We start from the raw sequence: 26822 nt of genomic DNA, 5'->3' as shown, positions 1-26822 counted from the left end.
CACACACACACACCAGAGCGCATGCACACACACAGAGCAGATGCACACACACCAGAGCAGATGCACACACACCAGAGCAGATGCACACACACACACACACACACACCAGAGCACATGCACACACACACCAGAGCACATGCACACACACCAGAGCACATGCACACACACCAGAGCACATGCACACACACACCAGAGCACATGCACACACACCAGAGCACATGCACACACACCAGAGCACATGCACACACACACCAGAGCACATGCACACACACACCAGAGCACATGCACACACACAAACTGCTCCATGCAAAGAACTGAATGTAGGGTGTTCTTGAAGAGCTCAGTACAAAAGTAAAATGTCATTGTACTGAGTTTTTTCGGCCACCTCTTGTATAATTTCTCTGAGATTTAAAACAATGAGCGTTTTCAGTTTCCTGTTAATCTTTCACCTTGACCTTCATCTTTGTATTGATTCTCTGTGCTTATTGGGCTGCTGATCACACACACCAACACAGTCACACACAGTACTTAGTGGGCTACTGATCACACACACCAACACAGTCACACACAGTGCTTAGTGGGCTACTGATCACACACACCAATACAGTCACACACAGTGCTTAGTGGGCTACTGATCACACACACCAACACAGTCACACACAGTACTTAGTGGGCTACTGATCACACACACCAATACAGTCACACACAGTGCTTAGTGGGCTACTGATCACACACACCAACACAGTCACACACAGTGCTTAGTGGGCTACTGATCACACACACCAATACAGTCACACACAGTGCTTAGTGGGCTACTGATCACACACACCAACACAGTCACACACAGTGCTTGGTGGGCTACTGATCACACACACCAACACAGTCACACACAGTGCTTAGTGGGCTACTGATCACACACACCAATACAGTCACACACAGTGCTTAGTGGGCTACTGATCACACACACCAACACAGTCACACACAGTGCTTGGTGGGCTACTGATCACACACACCAACACAGTCACACACAGTGCTTAGTGGGCTACTGATCACACACACCAATACAGTCACACACAGTGCTTAGTGGGCTACTGATCACACACACCAATACAGTCACACACAGTGCTTGGTGGGCTACTGATCACACACACCAACAGTCACACACAGTGCTTAGTGGGCTACTGATCACACACACCAATACAGTCACACACAGTGCTTGGTGGGCTACTGATCACACACACCAACAGTCACACACAGTGCTTAGTGGGCTACTGATCACACACACCAATACAGTCACACACAGTGCTTGGTGGGCTACTGATCACACACACCAACAGTCACACACAGTGCTTAGTGGGCTACTGATCACACACACCAATACAGTCACACACAGTGCTTGGTGGGCTACTGATCACACACACCAACAGTCACACACAGTGCTTAGTGGGCTACTGATCACACACACCAATACAGTCACACACAGTGCTTGGTGGGCTACTGATCACACACACCAACAGTCACACACAGTGCTTAGTGGGCTACTGATCACACACACCAATACAGTCACACACAGTGCTTGGTGGGCTACTGATCACACACACCAACAGTCACACACAGTGCTTAGTGGGCTACTGATCACACACACCAACAGTCACACACAGTGCTTGGTGGGCTACTGATCACACACACCAACAGTCACACACAGTGCTTGGTGGGCTACTGATCACACACACCAACAGTCACACACAGTGCTTGGTGGGCTACTGATCACACACACCAACAGTCACACACAGTGCTTGGTGGGCTACTGATCACACACACCAACAGTCACACACAGTGCTTGGTGGGCTACTGATCACACACACCAACAGTCACACACAGTGCTTGGTGGGCTACTGATCACACACACCAACAGTCACACACAGTGCTTAGTGGGCTACTGATCACACACACCAACAGTCACACACAGTGCTTGGTGGGCTACTGATCACACACACCAACAGTCACACACAGTGCTTGGTGGGCTACTGATCACACACACCAACAGTCACACACAGTGCTTGGTGGGCTACTGATCACACACACCAACAGTCACACACAGTGCTTGGTGGGCTACTGATCACACACACCAACAGTCACACACAGTGCTTGGTGGGCTACTGATCACACACACCAACAGTCACACACAGTGCTTGGTGGGCTACTGATCACACACACCAACAGTCACACACAGTGCTTGGTGGGCTACTGATCACACACACCAACAGTCACACACAGTGCTTGGTGGGCTACTGATCACACACACCAACAGTCACACACAGTGCTTGGTGGGCTACTGATCACACACACCAACAGTCACACACAGTGCTTGGTGGGCTACTGATCACACACACCAACAGTCACACACAGTGCTTGGTGGGCTACTGATCACACACACCAACAGTCACACACAGTGCTTGGTGGGCTACTGATCACACACACCAACAGTCACACACAGTGCTTGGTGGGCTACTGATCACACACACCAACAGTCACACACAGTGCTTGGTGGGCTACTGATCACACACACCAACAGTCACACACAGTGCTTGGTGTAGGCTACTGATCACACACACCAACAGTCACACACAGTGCTTGGTGGGCTACTGATCACACACACCAACAGTCACACACAGTGCTTGGTGGGCTACTGATCACACACACCAACAGTCACACACAGTGCTTGGTGGGCTACTGATCACACACACCAACACAGTCACACACAGTGCTTGGTGTAGGCTACTGATCACACACACCAACAGTCACACACAGTGCTTGGTGGGCTACTGATCACACACACCAACAGTCACACACAGTGCTTGGTGGGCTACTGATCACACACACCAACAGTCACACACAGTGCTTGGTGGGCTACTGATCACACACACCAACACAGTCACACACAGTGCTTGGTGTAGGCTACTGATCACACACACCAACAGTCACACACAGTGCTTGGTGTAGGCTACTGATCACACACACCAACAGTCACACACAGTGCTTGGTGTAGGCTACTGATCACACACACCAACAGTCACACACAGTGCTTGGTGGGCTACTGATCACACACACCAACACAGTCACACACAGTGCTTAGTGGGCTACTGATCACACACACCAACAGTCACACACAGTGCTTGGTGGGCTACTGATCACACACACCAACAGTCACACACAGTGCTTGGTGTAGGCTACTGATCACACACACCAACAGTCACACACAGTGCTTGGTGTAGGCTACTGATCACACACACCAACAGTCACACACAGTGCTTGGTGGGCTACTGATCACACACACCAACAGTCACACACAGTGCTTGGTGGGCTACTGATCACACACACTAACACAGTCACACACAGTGCTTGGTGTAGGCTACTGATCACACACACCAACAGTCACACACAGTGCTTGGTGGGCTACTGATCACACACACCAACAGTCACACACAGTGCTTGGTGTAGGCTACTGATCACACACACCAACAGTCACACACAGTGCTTGGTGTAGGCTACTGATCACACACACCAACAGTCACACACAGTGCTTGGTGGGCTACTGATCACACACACCAACAGTCACACACAGTGCTTGGTGGGCTACTGATCACACACACCAACACAGTCACACACAGTGCTTGGTGTAGGCTACTGATCACACACACCAACAGTCACACACAGTGCTTGGTGTAGGCTACTGATCACACACACCAACAGTCACACACAGTGCTTGGTGTAGGCTACTGATCACACACACCAACAGTCACACACAGTGCTTGGTGTAGGCTACTGATCACACACACCAACAGTCACACACAGTGCTTGGTGGGCTACTGATCACACACACCAACAGTCACACACAGTGCTTGGTGGGCTACTGATCACACACACCAACAGTCACACACAGTGCTTGGTGTAGGCTACTGATCACACACACCAACAGTCACACACAGTGCTTGGTGTAGGCTACTGATCACACACACCAACAGTCACACACAGTGCTTGGTGTAGGCTACTTATTACACCATTAGAGACCATACAAAAGAGCTGAGGACTGACGTTCCTTGCAGCAATCTATGGCGTCACACTCCATTGTGTTCAGGAGTCCTGTTGTGTTGCATTGAGCAGAAGAACACAGTGAAAAACATGCAATGGTTTGTCTGAATTCACTCCAGACCACAATGCTATAATAATTTATTTAATGAGGACGGCTTAGGGAGAACGAAAGAGAATGAAAGAAAAAAGAAAAAGAGAGAAGCAGGAAAGAGAGAGTGAAAGAGAGAAAGCGCTGGAAAGGCTGTGAGAAGGGGACTGGGACTGTCTGGCAGCAGACATGCTGGCTGGTTTAGGCCTTGGCATCCTGCTTCTACCCTCCCATCATCCTGAGTCGTACCATCAAACAGCTTAATAAAATGAATATGCCCTGGCAATGGAGCAAAGCACTTCAGTTTAACTACATCAGAGCAAGCCGTTCTCCACAGAGAAAACACTAACTCTAAAGCGACTTTCTAAAAACAGTACATGCAGCTGGAGTGGAGGGCATAGCAGTGGGCTATAGGATGGTTTTTATAATGCATTCTAGATAACATGACATTTACATATACTCCTGGCTGCATCATACCAGGACAAGCAATGAGGAAGGACAGACCTGAAGAAACCTGTGTTATCACATGGTACTACCTTTGATGGTCCATTCTATTAGCACATGGTTATGTTGTGAGAGAATACAAAGAGTAAATGGATAAGATACTGAATCATTCCACCAACCCCATAAAATGATGAATGGGCAGTGATCTCTAGCCTTACAACTGATTTATACTGTATACTGTATCCTTCACTATCTATTCCTTACTATCTATTGCATCTTAGCCACTCTGTCACTGCTCATCCATATATTTCATACCTATATATTTTCATCCCATTCCTTTACTAGATTGTGTGTATGAGGTTTTGTTGTGGAATTTGTTAGATATTAGGTTTTGTTGTGGAGTTGTTAGATATTAACTATTAGATACTGCTGCTCTGTAGGATCTAGAAGCATAAGCATTTCACTACACCCACAATAACATCTGCTAAACATGTGTATGTGACCAATACAATTTGATTTGATCTAGTAAACAAAGCCCAGTTACTGAATTTGACAATGGCCTAATGCCCCCTGACCTCTCCAAAACCTGCAGGAGTTCTGAAATCCCTGCTTGCTGACCCACTTCACTCAGTCCATAAGAGTTGAGTTGTGTGTGGGTCCTACTCGCCTGTCTACAACACGTAGTGAATCACAATCCCACACACACCTCTGGAGCAACTCTCCACTCCTCCTATTCTCGAATCGCTAAGAGGACATCTAAACCCATTGTCCTAAAGCCCAACCACTGCGCTCCACACCGCGGCTCTGTGATGAGGACATTCACCTCACCACGGATCGCGATGACGCGACCCCTGTGGTCAAAAGCAAATCGAGAGAAAGTGGTCGACAAACCCAGGAAGAAACATGTTTACTGGGACGTCAAGAGACTCAATTATGATCCGTTTAGCCTCACGATATCGCGGACAGTATCAAAATAGTGGAGTCTATCAATTAAATCAAATTCCAAGGCATTTGATGTTGGTATGAACAAAATGGTTTTATAGATGCATCAAATAATTTGTTTTACTAAGGCAAAACAAATCACCTACATAATGTAGTGTTCAGTTTACTATTTCTTTAAGTGTGTATCACTGTCGTTTACTAAGCCACTGCCCTACTAGAAGCCGTTCTCACTCAATCTCTACTCCGTTATTATTGAATAAAGGCGCAAAGTGATCTAGCCTACTCATCGAGCTCGCACACTTGCTCTAGCTAAAAATATAAGGAACTCTCAGACAGATGTCTTAACTAGTCTAAATACACGAGAGAGTAAATCTACTCACCTCTGAAAAACTTACTTGAACTGAATCCTATGTATTGTCTGTTAACTGCGCCGCTCCATCCGTGCATAAAGGAGAAGCTCCGCTTTCCAACGTGAACTTTTGGTCCACTGGATCACTAAAACAATGAATTCGACAGTGCTTTACGGAAAATGTCTTTCCTGACTACCTTATGAACTACATATATTTTCACTTAGGCATTATTCCTAATGTAACAAACACAGGCTACACAGCCCCACGCTCGTACCGAAAATCATGTGCATTGCAGTTTAGGTTTGTAGCGCTCGCCCTGGCTAACGTTGGACCAATGAAAAGGCAGAGTTGTAACAGTAGGCGGGGCCGTTTCGTGCTCTCACAACACGACAGGCGAGGAGTTGGCATCTCTGCAATGCCATCGGCTTTCGGCACTAGTAGTTGGGCACTGCTGTTCGTGCATGCCAACCGGGGCGACAGACTGGGGTAAATCCCGTGTCTACCCACTGTATTTGCGCAGCTGTCACGGTATGAACTGGCTCTTCCATTTTCACTGCCCCTAACGATAGGCTATGAAAACCGATCGAGATTAGCAAAAGGGTAGCAGCCTATTTGAAGGCCAGGCTACACGGGCCCCATTTAGGTATGGAGAGTGGTGGATTTTAATGACAAAGGGTTATTTATTCTCTATGGATGAAAAATCATGTGAATATAATCGATGAAGCCATTACATTGTCACAGATATTAAGTTTACTTTGAACATCAATCCTCCTCAAGGACAACTGAATATTATTTTCAGAACAGAACTGAAGTTCTAGCCACACAGATGAATTTGCCTCAAGACTGGTTTCAGAAATTGCATTAGGCAGACAGCAAACAACAAACACATTAAATGGAACCAGGGACAGGACAAACAAGTTAATCCCTATACCTTAACTGTGTTAGGCCTAATGGACTGCAGACACACTACATCATGGCACAGGCGTGTCATGGCCAAGAAAATAGATTTCCACTTCAACTAACTGGCCCTTACTATGATGACAGGCCAGATATGGTTGTCGTAATCCAGCGCTGCCAACTTGATTGGTATCCACCCTTGATTGGTTCCAGTACCAAGGGCGAGGGATGGGCAGAAAACGGACTGTCTGATCGAATCAATCCGTCTCATTTTAATACAGAGGAAGGAACTTTGTAAAGAAGGAGTCATCGGTGGAAATCCTTCACTTGTATCCATGTCACTGCATTGTGTATTTTATGTCCTTTATGTACCATGATACCAATTAAAGTTACAACTTGATTTCGAGGGTAAGCAACCTTTATATGAGCATAAATGAATTGTGCCAACTGCTATTGTCCTGGCACAGCACAGCAGTATTCTAAATGGTTTTATTTTCCCGAGTGACGCAGCGGTATAAGGCACTGCATCTCAGTGCTAGAGGTGTCACTACAGACCCTGGTTTGATCCCGGGCTGTATCACAACCGGTCGTGATCGGCAGTCCCATAGGGCGGTGCAAAATTGTCCCAGAGTGCTGTTTCGGTTCCTGAAACTAAATGAAAATCCTGAAAAACATACCTACTGTATAAGTATTATCACTGCTGGGAGGTGAATACTGTTCAGAGGATATGAAAAACATACCTACTGTATAAGTATTATCACTGCTGGGAGGTGAATACTGTTCAGAGGATATGAAAAACATACCTACTGTATAAGTATTATCACTGCTGGGAGGTGAATACTGTTCAGAGGATATGAAAAACATACCTACTGTATAAGTATTATCACTGCTGGGAGGTGAATACTGTTCAGAGGATATGAAAAACATACCTACTGTATAAGTGTTATCACTGCTGGGAGGTGAATACTGTTCAGAGGATATGAAAAACATACCTACTGTATAAGTATTATCACTGCTGGGAGGTGAATACTGTTCAGAGGATATGAAAAACATATCTATAGACGGGTTAGCTGAGAACGTCACGAAAACTGCACTCGCTTCAGAGGGACAGAAGGCCATGTATTGGTATGGTTCTGGATGGCTAGATTGCTAGCAACAATGACAAGAAACTGCCATGGGAAATCATAAGAGGCTCCTTTCAGCTCGTTTCATCTTGTTCTTGATACCTGTCTTGTTTTGAGGTGTTTTGACTGGTGCCACGTCTATGCTGATATGGAAAACAATTTTAGCTAGCTAGCTAACCAACAACTGTGACCATGTATTGGAGAGACAAGTGCTCATTGTGCAACTTGATTTATGTTTTCAATCAAAATTGGAGACTAAATATAATTAACGTGTTGTCAATCTAAGCCAACACAGTCTGTTTTGCCCTGTAGTTGAGCACTGCTCACGTGTCGGTTTTGTTGCTGAACAACCAACCCATCTATTAGTATTGTCACTGCTAGGCGATGAATACTGTTCAGAGGTTGCGGTGATGTAAATCTGTCATCCCACTGTTCTGTCTATATGAACACTGTATTCTGTAAACCTCTGTGGTTTCTCACTCAGGCAGGCAGTGTGTTTCCACCTGAAGCTACAGAGCACAGACCCCCTCCATAGTAGCATTCTCTCCTCTCTCTCTCCTCCTCTCCTCTCAGCTGGCTTACAGTTCATCCTGTAATTGCGGCTAGCTGTCATCAACAGCCCCCGACCAGCAGCTATATTTACTGGAGAGCCAACAAACAGACCCAGCAGCCTGGTAGAATCACTTAAAGGAGCCGCTCAGATTAGAAACCAGAGCCATGGGTAGAAGGATTAGAGTCAGGACTGGTCCCAGATCAGTCTGTAGTAGACCAACAGGGGTGTTGAGAGGTAGCATCATTTCTCTGGTATGCTATTAGGCTAGTGTCAGGTGATTGGGCTATGCAAGTCGGTCAAAAGAGACTGCTGTCTGGCAGTAGGGGAATGGGCTCTGGCAGCCCACCTCCCAATAGTTTTTACTAACCTCCTCCCGGTTTCCCCTCCCCTCCAGGCCGAGCTCTCCCTCTGGTCATGACGAGGCAGAGAATCCTCCTTTTCTTGACGTAACGTGGCATTTAACTAACAGCCTCCTCTTCCTCGCTAGTTAGGCTAATTCACACAGCAGAAGGTAATGTTACGCGGGACCTCTCTAAGACATCTCAGCCGACACCCCTCACACACACACACCCCTCTCTCACTCCCTTGCAACCGCAGCACTTGTGAACACTTACATGGGGAGACCCACTCGGACATACCACGTGACGGGGAGGCAGGGTTAGAGAAGGGTGACACATGAGGGTGAGAGTGGAAGTGGGACAGGGAAGGAGGGATCAGTGAGACAGGGAGGGTTAGGGAGGGAGGGCTCAGTGGGATGTGGAGGGTTAAGGAGGGAGGGATCAGTGAGACAGGGAGTGTTAGAGAGGGAGGGATCAGTGAGACAGGGAGTGTTAGAGAGGGAGGGTTAAGGAGGGAGGGATCAGTGAGACAGGGAGTGTTAGAGAGGGAGGGTTAAGGAGGGAGGGATCAGTGAGACAGGGAGTGTTAGAGAGGGAGGGATCAGTGGGACGGGGACGGTTAGGGAGGGAGGAATCAGTGGGACAGGGAGGGTTAAGGAGGGAGGGATCAGTGAGACAGGGAGTGTTAGAGAGGGAGGGATCAGTGAGACAGGGAGTGTTAGGGAGGGAGGGTTAAGGAGGGAGGGATCAGTGAGACAGGGAGTGTTAGGGAGGGAGGGATCAGTGGGACGGTTAGGGAGGGAGAGATCAGTGAGACAGGGAGGGTTAGGGAGGGAGGGATCAGCGAGACAGGGAGTGTTAGGGAGGGAGGGATCAGTGGGATGGGGGGAGGGATCAGTGGGACAGGGAGGATTAGAGAGGGAGGGATCAGTGGGACAGGGAGGGAGGGATCAGTGAGACATGGAGTGTTAGGGAGGGAGGGATCAGCGAGACAGGGAGTGTTAGGGAGGGAGGGTTAAGGAGGGAGGGATCAGTGAGACAGGCAGTGTTAGAGAGGGAGGGTTAAGGAGGGAGGGATCAGTGAGACAGGGAGGGTTAAGGAGGGAGGGATCAGTGAGACAGGGAGGGTTAAGGAGGGAGGGATCAGTGGGACAGGGAGGGTTAAGGAGGGAGGGATCAGTGAGACAGGGAGTGTTAGAGAGGGAGGGATCAGTGAGACAGGGAGTGTTAGGGAGGGAGGGTTAAGGAGGGAGGGATCAGTGAGACAGGGAGTGTTAGAGAGGGAGGGTTAAGGAGGGAGGGATCAGTGAGACAGGGAGTGTTAGGGAGGGAGGGATCAGTGAGACAGGGAGTGTTAGAGAGGGAGGGTTAAGGAGGGAGGGATCAGTGAGACAGGGAGTGTTAGGGAGGGAGGGATCAGTGGGACGGTTAGGGAGGGAGAGATCAGTGAGACAGGGAGGGTTAGGGAGGGAGGGATCAGCGAGACAGGGAGGGTTAGGGAGGGAGGGATCAGTGGGATGGGGGGAGGGATCAGTGGGACAGGGAGGATTAGAGAGGGAGGGATCAGTGGGACAGGGAGGGAGGGATCAGTGAGACATGGAGTGTTAGGGAGGGAGGGATCAGCGAGACAGGGAGGGAGGGATCAGTGAGACAGGGAGTGTTAGGGAGGGAGGGATCAGTGGGACAGGGAGTGTTAGGGAGGGAGGGATCAGTGGGACAGGGAGTGTTAGAGAGGGAGGGATCAGTGGGACAGGGAGTGTTAGAGAGGGAGGGTTAAGGAGGGAGGGATCAGTGGGACAGGGAGTGTTAGAGAGGGAGGGTTAAGGAGGGAGGGATCAGTGAGACAGGGAGTGTTAGAGAGGGAGGGATCAGTGGGACAGGGAGGGTTAAGGAGGTAGGGATCAGTGAGACAGGGAGGGTTAAGGAGGTAGGGATCAGTGAGACAGGGAGTGTTAGAGAGGGAGGGATCAGTGGGACAGGGAGTGTTAGAGAGGGAGGGTTAAGGAGGGAGGGATCAGTGGGACAGGGAGTGTTAGAGAGGGAGGGTTAAGGAGGGAGGGATCAGTGAGACAGGGAGTGTTAGAGAGGGAGGGTTAAGGAGGGAGGGATCAGTGGGACAGGGAGTGTTAGAGAGGGAGGGTTAAGGAGGGAGGGATCAGTGGGACAGGGAGTGTTAGAGAGGGAGGGTTAAGGAGGGAGGGATCAGTGAGACAGGGAGGGTTAAGGAGGTAGGGATCAGTGAGACAGGGAGTGTTAGAGAGGGAGGGATCAGTGGGACAGGGAGTGTTAGAGAGGGAGGGTTAAGGAGGGAGGGATCAGTGGGACAGGGAGTGTTAGAGAGGGAGGGTTAAGGAGGGAGGGATCAGTGAGACAGGGAGTGTTAGAGAGGGAGGGATCAGTGGGACGGGGACGGTTAGGGAGGGAGGGATCAGTGGGACAGGGAGGGTTAAGGAGGGAGGGATCAGTGAGACAGGGAGTGTTAGGGAGGGAGAGATCAGTGAGACAGGGAGTGTTAGAGAGGGAGGGATCAGTGGGACAGGGAGTGTTAGGGAGGGAGGGTTAAGGAGGGAGGGATCAGTGAGACAGGGAGTGTTAGGGAGGGAGGGATCAGTGGGACGGTTAGGGAGGGAGAGATCAGTGAGACAGGGAGGGTTAGGGAGGGAGGGATCAGCGAGACAGGGAGTGTTAGGGAGGGAGGGATCAGTGGGATGGGGGAGGGATCAGTGGGACAGGGAGGATTAGAGAGGGAGGGATCAGTGGGACAGGGAGGGAGGGATCAGTGAGACATGGAGTGTTAGGGAGGGAGGGATCAGCGAGACAGGGAGTGTTAGGGAGGGAGGGATCAGTGAGACAGGGAGTGTTAGGGAGGGAGGGATCAGTGGGACAGGGAGTGTTAGGGAGGGAGGGATCAGTGAGACAGGGAGTGTTAGGGAGGGAGGGATCAGTGGGACAGGGAGGGAGGGATCAGTGAGACAGGGAGTGTTAGAGAGGGAGGGATCAGTGGGACGGTTAGGGAGGGAGAGATCAGTGAGACAGGGAGGGAGGGATCAGCGAGACAGGGAGTGTTAGGGAAGGAGGGATCAGTGGGATGGGGGGAGGGATCAGTGGGACAGGGAGGATTAGAGAGGGAGGGATCAGTGGGACAGGGAGGGTTAGTGAGGTAGGGATCAGTGAAACAGGGAGGATTAGAGAGGGAGGGATCAGTGAGACAGAGAGTGTTAGGGGGAGGGCTCTGTGAAATATGCAGATTGCTGTTGAGTCTATGGTTACATTTACACCCTACTAGACACCATAGTAATGGAGGCCATATACAGCAATGTCTCAGGGCTATTCTACCACACTGGAAATTGCCTGGTTCATTGTAAGTATGAGGGAATACCTCCTTGAGTCCTTTAGCACTGAACCACTTCTACTGTGCAGAGTGAAGTGTGTGTAGGCCAATGTGGATGGTGGGGGGTCTAGCCCTTGCGGCCTTTAAAATGACTTTGAGAATTCACGCAACCATTTGGCTGTTCTGTGTATGTTTTCTTTTTGGGTGGGTAGCAGTGAGACAGACACTGCTGTTCAGACGTGGGCAGATTATAGGGCTGTCATGCCCTGTAGCACAGTTCCTTTGGTGATAATGACAGGGCTTTGACTGCTGCAGCTAGGCCTACGTCCAGCCCCCAAGCACCAGCTTTACTGTGGGCTGGTAGGAAAGGAACCTGTTGGCGCCAGGTGTTCCTCTATGACACACAACCCACCAGCCCTAAGCTACCTACAAGGCCAGAACCATATAAATGGGATCCACCCATCACAGAATGTTCTACCCATCACAAATGATATTTCTATGGTCATCTCTCTCCCTCCCCCCAGACTGTGCAGAGAGAGAAAAAAAAGATGGGGGGGGCAGCATCTCACTGGCTCCAAGCTTGTGACATACTGCAGTTCCATAGAAAATCCATTCATTGTTTTATTTGAACTGCACTGACTGTGTCATAACAACGTGACTTGTTGTGTCAGTGAAACAAGCGTATGACTTACAGCTCCATAGAAAATGAAACATTCTACTCCCCGTTTTTTCCCCATTCCATTTTTGTTATTTTCTCTCTACTTGTTCTGCTACTGTAGAAAGACAAACAAAGACTTGTGTTTGTGGAAGAAAGCCTTGTGGAAGCTTGTTCAGGCTAAACAGGTCAATGGATGCAACTTTCATCAACAGAGAGAGGAAAACGCATAGTAATATGCTAGCTAGGGCTAGGCTGCCACTAACGTGAACACCAGTCAATGTTTCTCATTCCCCTTCTCCCCATTGTTTCTCATTCCCCTGCCCCCCATTGTTTCCCAAACCCCTGCCCCCATTGTTTCCCAATCCCCTTCCCCCATTGTTTCTCATTCCCCTGCCCCCATTGTTTCCCATCCCCTGCCCCCCATTGTTTCCCCATCCCCTGCCCCCATTGTTTCCCATTCCCCTGTCCCCCATTGTTTCCCATTCCCCTTCCCCCATTGTTTCCCAATCCCCTGCCCCCATTGTTTCCCATTCCCCTGTCCCCCATTGTTTCCCATTCCCCTTCCCCCATTGTTTCCCAATCCCCTGCCCCCATTGTTTCCCAAACCCCTGCCCCCATTGTTTCCCAATCCCCTGCCCCCATTGTTTCCCATTCCCCTGTCCCCCATTGTTTCCCATTCCCCTTCCCCCATTGTTTCCCAATCCCCTGCCCCCATTGTTTCCCATTCCCCTTCCCCCATTGTTTCTCATTCCCCTGCCCCCATTGTTTCCCAATCCCCTGCCCCCATTGTTTCCCAATCCCCTGCCCCCATTGTTTCCCAATACCCTGTCCCCCATTGTTTCCCAATCCCCTTCCCCCATTGTTTCCCCATCCCCTGTCCCCCATTGTTTCCCAATCCCCTGCCCCCATTATTTCCCATTCCCCTGCCCCCATTGTTTCCCAATCCCCTGCCCCCATTGTTTCCCATTCCCCTGCCCCCATTGTTTCCCATTCCCCTGTCCCCATACACAGAACAGACAGTCAACATTTTTTTGGTAGGTTAGAGTCTGTAGGTGAGAGGGTAGAAGTTCATCTTGGCTTCGACCCCAGCCCTTTGGCAGAGAGAGAGAGAGAGAAAGAGACAGAGTGTGTGTGTTCTCTGGGCCTGGAGTGGTGTGTCATGAGCTGACATGACCTAGGACTGACTCAATATACCCTCTTCAACTCCTCCCATCCTCTTCCCTCTCTTCCCTACCGTCCTCCTGTCCTCCTCCCCTCTCATCCTCCTTCTCCTCCTGCTCTTCCCCTCTCCTCTTCTCAATCCCTCCTCCCTCTCCTCCTTCCCCCCTTCTCCTCTTCTCCTCCTCCTCCCCTTCCACTCCTCCTCCCATTCCCCTCCTTCTCTTCCCCCTCCCCCTCATCCCCTTCTCTTCCTCCACGTGTCTTCTCTTCCTCCTCTCCTCTTCCCCTTCTCCAACCACCACAGGGCTTACAAGGCCTGACCTCTGTCCGTTTGTAAACACACACCTTCAAACACACACTCACTCTCCAAAAATGTAAGGACAAACATACCATGCAACAAAGCACACATTCCTCACAATGTTCTAAATCATGTCCATGGGATTGAGAGTACAAGAGGCAGCGTGGTATGGAATCTTCTTCTTCTTTTTACCACAAAGTGTAAGCCACTCAGTAAACATTAGTGTCTTGTGCCATTGTTCCTCAGTTTTGGGATACTGGTACTAGTTGTGCCAGACAGTTCCACACACAGAACCCTAACTGTTCCTCTCAGTTGTCAGATGCCCAAAACATCAGCGCTCTCTGATTAATTTCCAGGGCAAACCAAACCATGCCACTCGGAGGCACAATGTTATGATTGAATGCATTGTGTTGAGACACTGGCAGACTTCATAATGTTGAGACCCTGCTTCAGATCCAGAGACTACATAATGTTGAGACCCTGCTTCAGATCCAGAGACTTCATAATGTTGAGACCCTGCTTCAGATCCAGACTTCATAATGTTGAGACCCTGCTTCAGATTTAGACTTCATAATGTTGAGACTCAGCTTCAGATCCAGAGACTTCATGATGTTGAGACCCTGCTTCAGATCCAGACTTCATAATGTTGAGACCCTGCTTCAGATCTAGACTTCATAATGTTGAGACCCTGCTTCAGATCCAGAGACTTCATAATGTTGAGACCCTGCTTCAGATCCAGACTTCATAATGTTGAGACCCTGCTTCAGATCCAGAGACTTCATAATGTTGAGACCCTGCTTCAGATCCAGACTTCATAATGTTGAGACCCTGCTTCAGATCCAGAGACTTCATAATGTTGAGACCCTGCTTCAGATCCAGACATCATAATGTTGAGACCCTGCTTCAGATCCAGAGACTTCATAATGTTGAGACCCTGCTTCAGATCCAGACTTCATAATGTTGAGACCCTGCTTCAGATCCAGACTTCATAATGTTGAGACCCCGCTTCAGATCCAGACTTCATAATGTTGAGACCCTGCTTCAGATCCAGGGACTTCATAATGTTGAGACCCTGCTTCAGATCCAGACTTCATAATGTTGAGACCCTGCTTCAGATCCAGAGACTTCATAATGTTGAGACCCTGCTTCAGATCCAGAGACTTCATAATGTTGAGACCCTGCTTCAGATCCAGAGACTTCATAATGTTGAGACCCTGCTTCAGATCCAGAGACTACATAATGTTGAGACACTGCTTCAGATCCAGACTTCATAATGTTGAGACCCTGCTTCAGATCCAGACTTCATAATGTTGAGACCCTGCTTCAGATCCAGAGACTTCATGATGTTGAGACTCTGCTTCAGATCCAGACTTCATAATGTTGAGACCCTGCTTCAGATCTAGACTTCATAATGTTGAGACTCTGCTTCAGATCCAGAGACTTCATAATGTTGAGACCCTGCTTCAGATTTAGACTTTATAATGTTGAGACCCTGCTTCAGATTTAGACCATTAGACCATGAGACCATGAGTCTGTGAGAGGAATCATGTATCCTTTGCTCCCTCCTTCTTCCCCTCGTCAATCATTACAGAGAGAGAGAGGTAGGAAGGGAGGGAGGGTGTGTATGTGCATACATGTGCGTGTGTGTATGCAGGGTGTGTGTGTGTTTCCTGTGTAATACAGTACTACCTCAGTGGGCTCAGCAAGGCCCCTGTGAGGATACAGTTTCCTGGGTAGCAGTAACACAAGGCAACAAGACATGTCTTGACAAGGAGAGGCACAGAGAATAAATGGATTTGTGAAACTCAAACCTGCTTCTTGCGTCGCTGACCCTGCCTGAGTCGCTGCATATCACAAGTTCTAGCACGCACACATGCACACACTCTTGTTGGCTACAGTAGTACACACACTGAGATACCTTGTGGTTCACAGTGATATATTTGTCCTCCTTTAACCCTGCAGGCTGTTGCAGGAAAGCTGCTGTGTGTACTGTAGTGGGCCATTTTCTATAGGTGACAACATGGTGGTTCCCCTGGGCAGCTGTGTCACGTTGAGTAGTGTTTCACAGATGCACCGCAGCAGTGGTTGAGTTCATTGAACTTCATTCTAGCAATGCCCTTTGGCAAATGTAGAGGCTGGTCTTGGGGCACAGGTGAACAAGGCAAATCAAAGCTTGCCTTGACTGTAAAGGGCACACTGGACTACACCTGTTTTGTATGGAAGGTTTGATATACATAAAAATGTATTTGAACTATGTGGAGCTGTGCAGCTCAAGTATCATTGTGGCAGCAATAGCCTGCAACAGAGGATCTACACCCTGCATGCACCACTCTGCCTGATCAAGGAAGTGATGACCGTGGAAACGAGGACTGTGGAAGCAAGGACCGCGAAAACAAGGACCGTGAAAGCGAGGTCCACGGAAGTGAGGACCGTGGAAGCGAGGACCACGGAAGTGAGGACCGTGGAAGCGAGGACCACGGAAGTGAGGACCGTGGAAGCGAGGACCACGGAAGTGAGGACCGTGGAAGCGAGGACCACGGAAGTGAGGACCGTGGAAGCAAGGACCACGGAAGTGAGGACCGTGGAAGCACAACGAGGCATCTGATTCGAGGAGAGACGACTAGACCAGGTAGTGAAACAGTACTACAGGACCCAGATACACTACTACTGTATAGGTCAACAAGGGGCTTTTATAAACTTCCCTCCTTTCACTGAAGTGGTACCTTTCTTTGGGTTTTCTGCCCCTCTTGACCCAGTTTCCCAAACACTGATTTATTTAAACTCTCCACCCCTGCTAACACTAGCTCTTCATCTCGGTCCACCTCGTACCCCTTCTCGGTTACATCATTTCCGGTCGGAACTCACAACCATGGCTTTTTGGGACATACAGGCTCAACACTTTCCTCAGCCTTCTCACAGGCAGCTAGTCCTTTGAATAACCTATGAAGCTCACTCAGAGAAAAAAAGAGAAAGGCATCCATTGTGTGTTATTTTAGTCACAATTGCGCTGTTGTGCTGATGCCTTTTTATTTTTTATTTTACAGAGCCTTCAGAAAGTATTCATACTCCTTGATCAGTCCACATTTTCTACATTGAATTCAGCCTGAATCTTCTTCTAACCCATCTACACACAATAGCCCATAATGACAAAGTGAAAACAAGCTTTTAGAAATGTTTGCACATTTATTGAAAATTAAATATATAAATATCTAATTTACATACTGTAAGTAATCACACCCCTGAGTCAATACTTTGTAGAAGCATATTTAGCAGCAATCACAGCTTTGATATGCCTTGGTTATGTCCGTATCAGCTTTGATATGCCTTGGTTATGTCTGTATCAGCTTTGATATGCCTTGGTTATGTCTGTATCAGCTTTGATATGCCTTGGTTATGTCTGTATCAGCTTTGATATGCCTTGGTTATGTCCGTATCAGCTTTGATATGCCTTGGTTATGTCTGTATCAGCTTCGATATGCCTTGGTTATGTCTGTATCAGCTTTGATATGCCTTGGTTATGTCTGTATCAGCTTTGATATGCCTTGGTTATGTCTGTATCAGCTTTGATATGCCTTGGTTATGTCTCTATCAGCTTTGATATGCCTTGGTTATGTCTGTACCGTGCTTTTACACCTGCATTGTTTGCTGTTTGGGGTTTTAGGCTGGGTTTCTGTACAGCACTTTGAGATATCAGCTGATGTACGAAGGGCTATATAAATAAATTTGATTTGATTTGATTTGATTTGATTTGATTTGATATGCCTTGGTTATGTCTGTATCAGCTTTGATATGCCTTGGTTATGTCTGTATCAGCTTTGATATGCCTTGGTTATGTCTGTATCAGCTTTGCACATCTAGATTTGGGGATTTTCTCCCATTCCTCCTCACAGATTTTCTCAAAAGATGTTAAATTAGATTTGGAGGGGCCACCATCAGCAATCTTCAAGTCCTTCCACAGATGTTCAATGGGATTCAAGTCTGGACTTTGTCAGGGCCACTCAAGGACTTTCACATTCTTGTTCTGAAGTCATTCCAGTGTTGCTTTGGCTGTATGCTTGAGGTCATTGTCCTATTGGAACGTAAATCTTAAAGCAGGTTCTCATCTGAAGCAGGTTCTCATCAATGATTTACATGTATTTGGCACCATTCTTTGTTCCCTCTATCCTTACTAATCTCCCAGTCCCTACCACAGAAAATAATCCAAATAGCATTATGCTGCCACCACCATGTTTCAAGGTAGAGATGATGTTAGACAGGTGATGAGCTGTGCCTGGTTTTCTCAAGACATATCGCTTTACATTCAGGCCAAAGAGTTAAGTTTTTGTCTCATCAGACCACAGAATCGTTTGCCTTATGCTCTCAGAGTCTTTCACATGCCTTTTTGCAAACTCCTGGCGTGCTGTCATGGGCCTTTTTCTCAGGAGTGGCTTCCATCTGGACCACTCTCCCATAAAGCCCAGATTGGTGAAGTGCTGTAGAGATGGTTTTCCCGTCTCAGTTCTGTCAGTGTAGTCATTGGGTTCTTGGTCACCTCCCTGACCAAGGACCTTCTGGCCCGGTTGCTCAGTTTGGTCGGATAGCCAGCTCTAGGCAGAGTTAGAGTCGTTCCATTTTTTTTTCAATTTGCCAATAATGGAGACCACTGTGCTCTTGGAAACTTTTAACACTAGAAATAGTTTTATACTATTCCCCAGATATATGCCTCCTCACAATTATCTCTCAGAGATCTACAAACAGTTCCTTGGACTTCATGGTATCGTTTCTGTTCTGACATGCACTGTCAACTGTGGGACTTTACAATTGAATTTGTATTTGTATTTATTATGGATCCCCATTAGCTGCTGCCAAGACCTTCAGACCCCTACTCTACTACCACAAATTCACAACACAACATCCATGTGTAAGTGTGTAGAGTGCCTGTTATCGTGTGTGTGTATGCATGTGCCTGTGCCTATGTTTGTGTTGCTTCACAGGCCCCGCTGTTCCATAAGGTGTATTTGTATCTGTTTTTTAAATCTGATTCTACTGCTTGCATGAGTTACTTGATGTGGAATAGAGTTCCATGTAGTCATGGCTCTATGTAGTACTGTGTGCCTCCCATAGTCTGTTCTGAACTTGGGGACTGTGAAGAGACCTCTGGTGGTTCAGGCAGAGTTGCAAAGAAAATGCCATATCTCAGACTGGCCAATAAAAATAAAAGATTAAGATGGGCAAAAGAACAGACACCGGACAGAGGAACTCTGCCTAGAAGGCCAGCATCCCAGAGTCGTCTATTCTCTGTTGACGTTGAGACTGGTGTTTTGTGGGTATTATTTAATGAAGCTGCCATTTGAGGTCTTGTGAGGCATCTGTCTATCAAACTAGACACTCTAATGTACTCGTCCTCTTGCTCAGTTGAGCACCGGGCCTCACACCCCTCTTTCTATTCTGGTTAGAGACCGTTTGCGCTGTTCTGTGAAGGGAGTAGTGCACAGTATTGTACGAGATCTTCAGTTTCTTGGCAATTTCACGCATGGAATAGTCTTCATTTCTCAGAACAAGAATAGACTGATGAGTTTCGGCAGAAAATGATTTGTTTCTGTCCATTTTGAGCCTGTAATCGAACCCACAAATGCTGATGCTCCAGATACTCAACTAGTCTAAAAAAGCAAAGAAATGGGCATTCTTTAATCAGGACAACAGTTTTTAGCTGTGCTAACATCATTGAAAAAGGGTTTTCCAATGATCAATTAGCCATTTAAAATTATAAACTTGGATTAGCTAACACAACATGCCATTGGAACACAGGAGTGATGGTTGCTGATAATGGGCCTCTGTACACCTATGTAGATATTCCATTAAAAACCATCCGTTTTCAGCTACATTAGTCATTTACAACATTAACAATGTCTGCACTGTATTTCTGATAAATTTTAAGTTATTTTAATGGACCAAAAATGTGCTTTTCTTCCAAAAACAAGGACAATTCTAAGTGTCCCCAAACTTTTGAACGATAGTGTATGTTTTTCCAGCACCTGACTCTAATGGATAATGTCAAAAGCCGCACTGAAGTCTAACAAAATAGCCACAGGTGGACTCCAATCAAGTTGCAGTGACATCTCAAGGATGATCAATGGAAATTGGATGCACCTGAGCTCAATTTGGAGTGTCATAGAAAAGGGGTGTGAATCAAGTCGGAAGTTTAAATACACCTTAGCCAAATACATTTCAATTCAGTTTTCATAACTCCTGACATTTAATCCTAGTAAACATTCCTTGTCTTTGGTCAGTTAGGATCACCACTTTATTTTAAGAATGTGAAATGTCAGAATAAATCTAGAGAGAACGATTTATTTCAGCTTTTATTTCTTTCATCACATTCCCAGTGGGTCAGAAGTTTACAGACACTCAATTGGTATTTGGTAGCATTACCTTTAAATTGCTTAATATGGGTCAAATGTTTTGGGTAGTCTTCCACAAGCTTCCCACAATAAGTTGGGTGAATTTTGGCCCATTCCTCCTGACAGAGCTGGTGTAACTGAGTCAGGTTTGTAGGCCTCCTTGCTTGCACACACTTTTTCAGTTCTGCCCACACATTTTCTATAGGATTGAGGTCAGGGCTTAGACAATACCTTGACTTTGTTGTCCTTAAGCCATTTTGACACAACTTTGGAAGTATGCTTTGGGTCATTGTCCATTTGGAAGACCCATTTGTTACCAAGCTTTAACTTGATATCTTGAGATGTTGCTTCAATATACCCACATCATTTTCCTGCCTCATGATGTCATCTATTTTGTGAAGTGCACCAGTCCCTCCTGCAGCAAAGCACCCCCACAACATGATGCTGCCACCCCCGTGCTTCACGGTTGGGATGGTGTTCTTCGGCTTGCAAGCCTCCCCCTTTTTCCTCCAAACATAACGATGGTCATTATGGCCAAACAGTTCTATTTTTGTTTCATCAGACGAGAGGACATTTCTCCAAAAAGTATGATCTTTGTCCCCATGTACAGTTGCAAACCGTAGTCTGGCTTTTTTATGGCGGTTTTGGAGCAGTGGCTTCTTCCTTGCTGAGCGGCCTTTCAGGTTATGTCGATATAGGACTCATTTTACTGTGGACATAGATACTTTTGTACCTGTTTCCTCCAGCATCTTCACAAGGTCCTTTGCTGTTGTTCTGGGATTGATTTGCACCTTTCGCACCAAAGTACGTTCATCTCTAGGAGACAGAACACGTCTCCTTCCTGAGTGGTATGACGGCTGCATGGTCCCATGGTGTTTATACTTGCGTACTACAGATGAACGTGGCACCTTCAGGCGTTTGGAAATTGCTCACAAGGATGAACCAGACTTGTGGAGGTTTACAATTTTTTTCTGAGGTCTTGGCTAATTTGTTTTGATTTTCCCATGGTGTCAAGCAAAGAGGTACTGAGTTTGAAGGTAGGCCTTGAAATACATCCACAGGTACACCTCCAATTGACTCAAATGATATCAATTAGCCCATCAGAAGCTTCTAAAGCCATGACATCATTTTCTGGAATTGTCCAAGCTGTTTAAAGGCACAGTCAACTTAGTGTATGTAAACGTCTGACCTACTGGACTTGTGATATAGTGAATTATAAGTGAAATAATCTGCCTGTAAACAATTGTTGGAAAAATGACTTGTGTCATGCACAAAGTAGATGTCCTAACCGACTTGCCACAACTATAGTTTGTTAACAAGAAATTTGTGGAGTGGTTGAAAATGAGTTTTATTGACTCCAAACTTAAGTGTATGTAAACTTCCAACTTTAACTGTCAATGAGATATTTCTGTATATTATTTTCAATACATTTGCAAACATTTCTAAAACATGTTTTTAACATTGTCATTATGGGGTATTGTTTGTAGATGAGTGAGAAAATTGTTTTGAATTCAGACTGTAACACAACAAAATGTGGAATAAGTCAAGGGGTATGAATACTTTCTGAAGGCACTTTATGGTGACACCACTGATTAATTGGCCCCTTACCATACAGTTTTAAATCACAGCATTTTTATTTTTATTTATTTATCTAGGCAAGTCAGTTAAGAACAAACTCTTATTTTCAATGATGGCCTAGGAACAGTGGGTTAACTGCCTGTTCAGGTGCAGAACAACAGATTTGTACCTTGTCAGCTCGGGGGTTTGAACTTTCAACCTTCTGGTTACTAGTCCAACGCTCTAACCACTAGGCTACCCTGCCGCCCACATGCACACACACCATAGGAACACTAACACACACACACATACAAACTGGACCCTATCCACACATTTCTTTTGATTAAATTAGGTTCAGATGAAAAGATAATAATATTAATAATAACAACAACAATTATGAGCCTTATAAAGAAGCCTACCCACCTTACAATGTTAAGTTGAGCTGTATGGTAAGCTGTATTGTAAAGTTGAGCTGTGTTGTAAGCTGTATTGTAAAGTTTAGCTGTATTCTAAAGTTAAGCTGTATTGTATCTCTGATGAAATAAAATATTGATTTAGGAGCACATCTTTCAGGTTTGTTCGGGGGGTTTTAATTCAAGAGAAACTGTGAGTGAGAGAAAGAAAGAAAGAAAGAAAGAAAGAAAGAAAGAAAAAGAGAAAGTGAGAAGTGAAAGAGAGATGGAGCTCTGAGCCACTGTTCATTATTTATCCCTCTATAGTAGTCTGAACTCTGACAGTTCTGCTGCCATACTCACCACTGCAGGGAAAAGTACCGTCTTAGTCATCATTTACTCTATGGCAGCCTAGGCATGACGAGTCAAATAAATCCATTATTTGTTTACACAGAGGGGTAAGAGCACTCCTGTATTGTAAGGCTCCCCTGTTCTCTCCCTCTCACCATCCTTCTCCCTCTCCCATAAGGCAGAACAGGGTGATACCTCTTGTAGTAAGCATACTGTTGCATTATGGTGGGAACAAGATGGTCATTACCCCTGGAAGTAACTGTATCATTACAGAATGGGAAAGGGTATACCGAACTGAATGCATTCAACTGAAATGAGTCTTCCACATTTAACCCAACCCCTCTGAATCAGAGAGGTGTGGGGGGCTGCCTTAATCGACATCCACTTCTTCGGCACCCGGGGAACAGTGGGTTAACTGCCTTGCTCAGGAGCAGAATGACAGATTTTTACCTTGTCAGCTAGGGATTTGATATAGCAAGCTTTCGGTTACTGGCCCAACGCTCTAACCGCGGCTACCTGCCGCCCCACTAGGTTACCTGGAGACAAGATGGTCATTTATGTAGTGAATATAGTCTCTCACATACAATTTGCATTTAGAGCAAAGTTAATAAAATCTTTGAATATTATTCGCATTGAAAATACTACCATATATACTGTATAGCTCTGAGCCTAAATCCAAAGAGCCAATTCAATTGAAACGGTAAGCGATCTATACTGAAACCTTCAATCGAGGAGAACCAAGAATAAATGCATCTGTCCGATTGGACGCTCTGTTGCAGAGTGAAATGTGGAAGAGTCTACTCTGAGTCTACCTCCTGAATGCGTGTGTGTGTGTATGCGTGTTTGCGCGCGTGTGCGCGTGCATGTGTGTGTGTGTTTCTGATCACAAGGAAAGAAGGTAAATTACCATTGACTCGTTTCATTTCGTGTAAAGTGGTTCAACCAACCTAGACATTATCATACATGAAAGAACTGACATAATGACCATATATGAATCTACGAGTACCCTGCATGCTGTTTATAATGGATTGTATGTTTGCTTCTAAAAATACTATTGCAACTGAACTGACTATTATAATGTCCTTTTTATATATTACCATAATAAAATTTGTAATGGTAAACTAGTTTGCATATGAGTTTTTGAAAGCTGAAGTGGAATGGATCCTATCGGATGGATGGAAGACTTAAGCAAGAGAAAATCATTTCACCAGCTGTCAGTACAGTTGTTTTACTCTCCCTGGACGACTGTCCAAAAAACCCATTCACTTTATAATTCAATTCTCCTACCATCATAGTGGAAAGTCAAATTCTATGCATGTTGTGATTATGTTGGGTTTTTATAAAAACAAGACGGTAAAATAAATTACCAGTTAAAATACCCTCTTGTGGTACATAATGTTTGGTTTAAACATATGCGAGTTATACAAGAACACCCACACAAGACTCTGAGGCTCTCTCTGCTGCCTACTAAAAAAACAAGCAGACTGAGGCTCTCTCTGCTGCCTACTAAAAAAACAAGCAGACTCTGAGGCTTTCTCTGCTGCCTACTAAAAAAACAAGCAGACTGAGAGTCTCTCAGCTACCCACTAAAAAACAAGCAGACTGAGAGTCTCTCAGCTACCCACTAAAAAAACAAGCAGACTGAGAGTCTCTCAGCTACCCACTAAAAAAACAAGCAGACTGAGGCTCTCTCTGCTACCTACTAAAAAAACAAGCAGACTGAGGCTCTCTCTGCTACCCACTAAAAAAACAAGCAGACTGAGGCTCTCTCTGCTACCTACTAAAAAAACAAGCAGACTGAGGCTTTCTCTGCTGCCTACTAAAAAAACAAGCAAACTGAGGCTCTCTCTGCTACCCACTAAAAAAACAAGCAGACTGAGGCTTTCTCTGCTGCCTACTAAAAAAACAAAAACAAGCAGACTGAGGCTCTCTCTGCTGCCTACTAAAAAAACAAGCAAACTGAGGCTCTCTCTGCTGCCTACTAAAAAAACAAGCAAACTGAGGCTCTCTCTGCTACCCACTAAAAAAAAACAAGCAGACTGAGGCTTTCTCTGCTACCTACTAAAAAAACAAGCAGACTGAGGCTTTCTCTGCTGCCTACTAAAAAAACAAGCAGACTCTGAGGCTTTCTCTGCTGCCTACTAAAAAAACAAGCAAACTGAGGCTCTCTCTGCAGACTGAGGCTCTCTCTGCTACCCACTAAAAAAACAAGCAGACTCTGAGGCTTTCTCTGCTGCCTACTAAAAAAACAAGCAAACTGAGGCTCTCTCTGCTACCCACTAAAAAAACAAGCAAGACTGAGGCTTTCTCTGCTGCCCACTAAAAAAAACAAGCAGACTGAGGCTTTCTCTGCTGCCTACTAAAAAAACAAGCAAACTGAGGCTCTCTCTGCTACCTACTAAAAAAACAAAAACAAGCAGACTGAGGCTCTCTCTGCTGCCTACTAAAAAAACAGGCAAACTGAGGCTCTCTCTGATGCCTACTAAAAAAAAACAAGCAGACTGAGGCTCTCTCTGCTACCCACTAAAAAAACAAGCAGACTGAGGCTTTCTCTGCTGCCTACTAAAAAAACAAGCAAACTGAGGCTCTCTCTGCTACCCACTAAAAAAACAAGCAGACTGAGGCTCTCTCTGCTACCCACTAAAAAAAACAAGCAGACTGAGGCTTTCTCTGCTGCCTACTAAAAAAACAAGCAAACTGAGGCTCTCTCTGCTACCCACTAAAAAAACAAGCAGACTGAGGCTTTCTCTGCTGCCTACTAAAAAAAAGCAGACTGAGGCTGCTGCCTACTAAAAAAACAAGCAGACTGAGGCTTTCTCTGCTGCCTACTAAAAAAACAAGCAGACTCTGAGGCTTTCTCTGCTGCCTACTAAAAAAACAAGCAGACTGAGGCTCTCTCTGCTGCCTACTAAAAAAAAGCAGACTGAGGCTTTCTCTGCTGCCTACTAAAAAAACAAGCAGACTGAGGCTTTCTCTGCTGCCTACTAAAACAACAAGCAGCCTCCCTCACCCTCTTGACCCCATGTAGCACAACCCACCCACCCATTCACCCAACCACACACCCATCCCTCTAACCATCCATCCATCCACCCACCCAACCCTCTAACCATCCACCCACCCATCCCTCCTACCATCATAGATGAAGACGTCCTCCATCTCCTCACGCATCACTTCATTTAGGTCATCCTGGTCCTCTCCAATGTCGGCAAAAGCCATCACTTCTTTTCCCCTCGTCTTTTTTTTCCCTTCTATTTTTCTTCTCTGGGTGGTTAAGGATCGGTTGGTTTGTTTCTGGGTGACTCCAGTGTAAAATTGAATCAGCGTTGTGTGGCCTCTTCTTCCTGCTCCGGGCGATGGCTGGCCGCTCCCTGTCAGGAATCAGATCCAGCCTGAGCAGAGAAGCCAGGCAGGCAGACAATGACTGTGAGCTGCTCTTCTTCTGACTGATCACTCACACACTGCACCAGGGCGAGTGTGTGTGTGGGGATGGATGGACGGGAGTGTGTGTGGAGACTGACGGACGGAGGGGAGTGTGTGAGAGAGTGTGTGTGGGAAGCCCTCACGACTACCACAACCAAGTTTCATCAACACAAATGATTTCATAATTTCCTTTGTGAAACCGAGAGAGAGTGTTGGAGTTCAAGTACACACGTGTGTGTGTGTGTGTGTGTGTGTGTGTGTGTGTGTGTGTGTGTGTGTGTGTGTGTGTGTGTGTGTGTGTGTGTGTGTGTGTGTGTGTGTGTGTGTGTGTGTGTGTGTGTGTGTGTGTGTGTGTGTGTGTGTGTGTGTGTGTGCGTGCGCGTGTGTGTGTGTGGAGCACTGAACATGCAGGAGCACTGTTCAGTGAGTCAGCCCAAGTGGCTGCT

General features: G+C 46.5%; 1 protein-coding gene across 4 annotated transcripts in view; it reads right to left on the bottom strand.

Annotated features, from left to right (window-relative positions):
• LOC124012345 (rho family-interacting cell polarization regulator 2-like) overlaps window positions 1-26518 on the bottom strand; it is a 98602-nt gene extending 72084 nt beyond the window's left edge. The window contains exon 1 of one of the 4 annotated variants that reach the window (XM_046325848.1): window positions 26088-26518. In XM_046325848.1, the coding sequence (XP_046181804.1) occupies window positions 26088-26172 (85 nt within the window). In that variant the 5' untranslated portion in view covers window positions 26173-26518. Of the gene's footprint in view, window positions 1-5946; window positions 6213-26087 lie in introns of those variants that run through there. The other 3 variants (XM_046325850.1, XM_046325851.1, XM_046325852.1) reach the window with 3 other exon arrangements.
• Between the last annotated feature and the right edge of the window lie 304 nt (window positions 26519-26822).

The sequence above is a fragment of the Oncorhynchus gorbuscha genome, linkage group LG24 (genome assembly GCF_021184085.1).
Source record: "Oncorhynchus gorbuscha isolate QuinsamMale2020 ecotype Even-year linkage group LG24, OgorEven_v1.0, whole genome shotgun sequence".
Lineage (NCBI taxonomy): Eukaryota > Metazoa > Chordata > Actinopteri > Salmoniformes > Salmonidae > Oncorhynchus > Oncorhynchus gorbuscha.
Note: the sequence above shows the minus strand (reverse complement) of the source record. Positions and strands in the feature narration are given on the sequence as shown.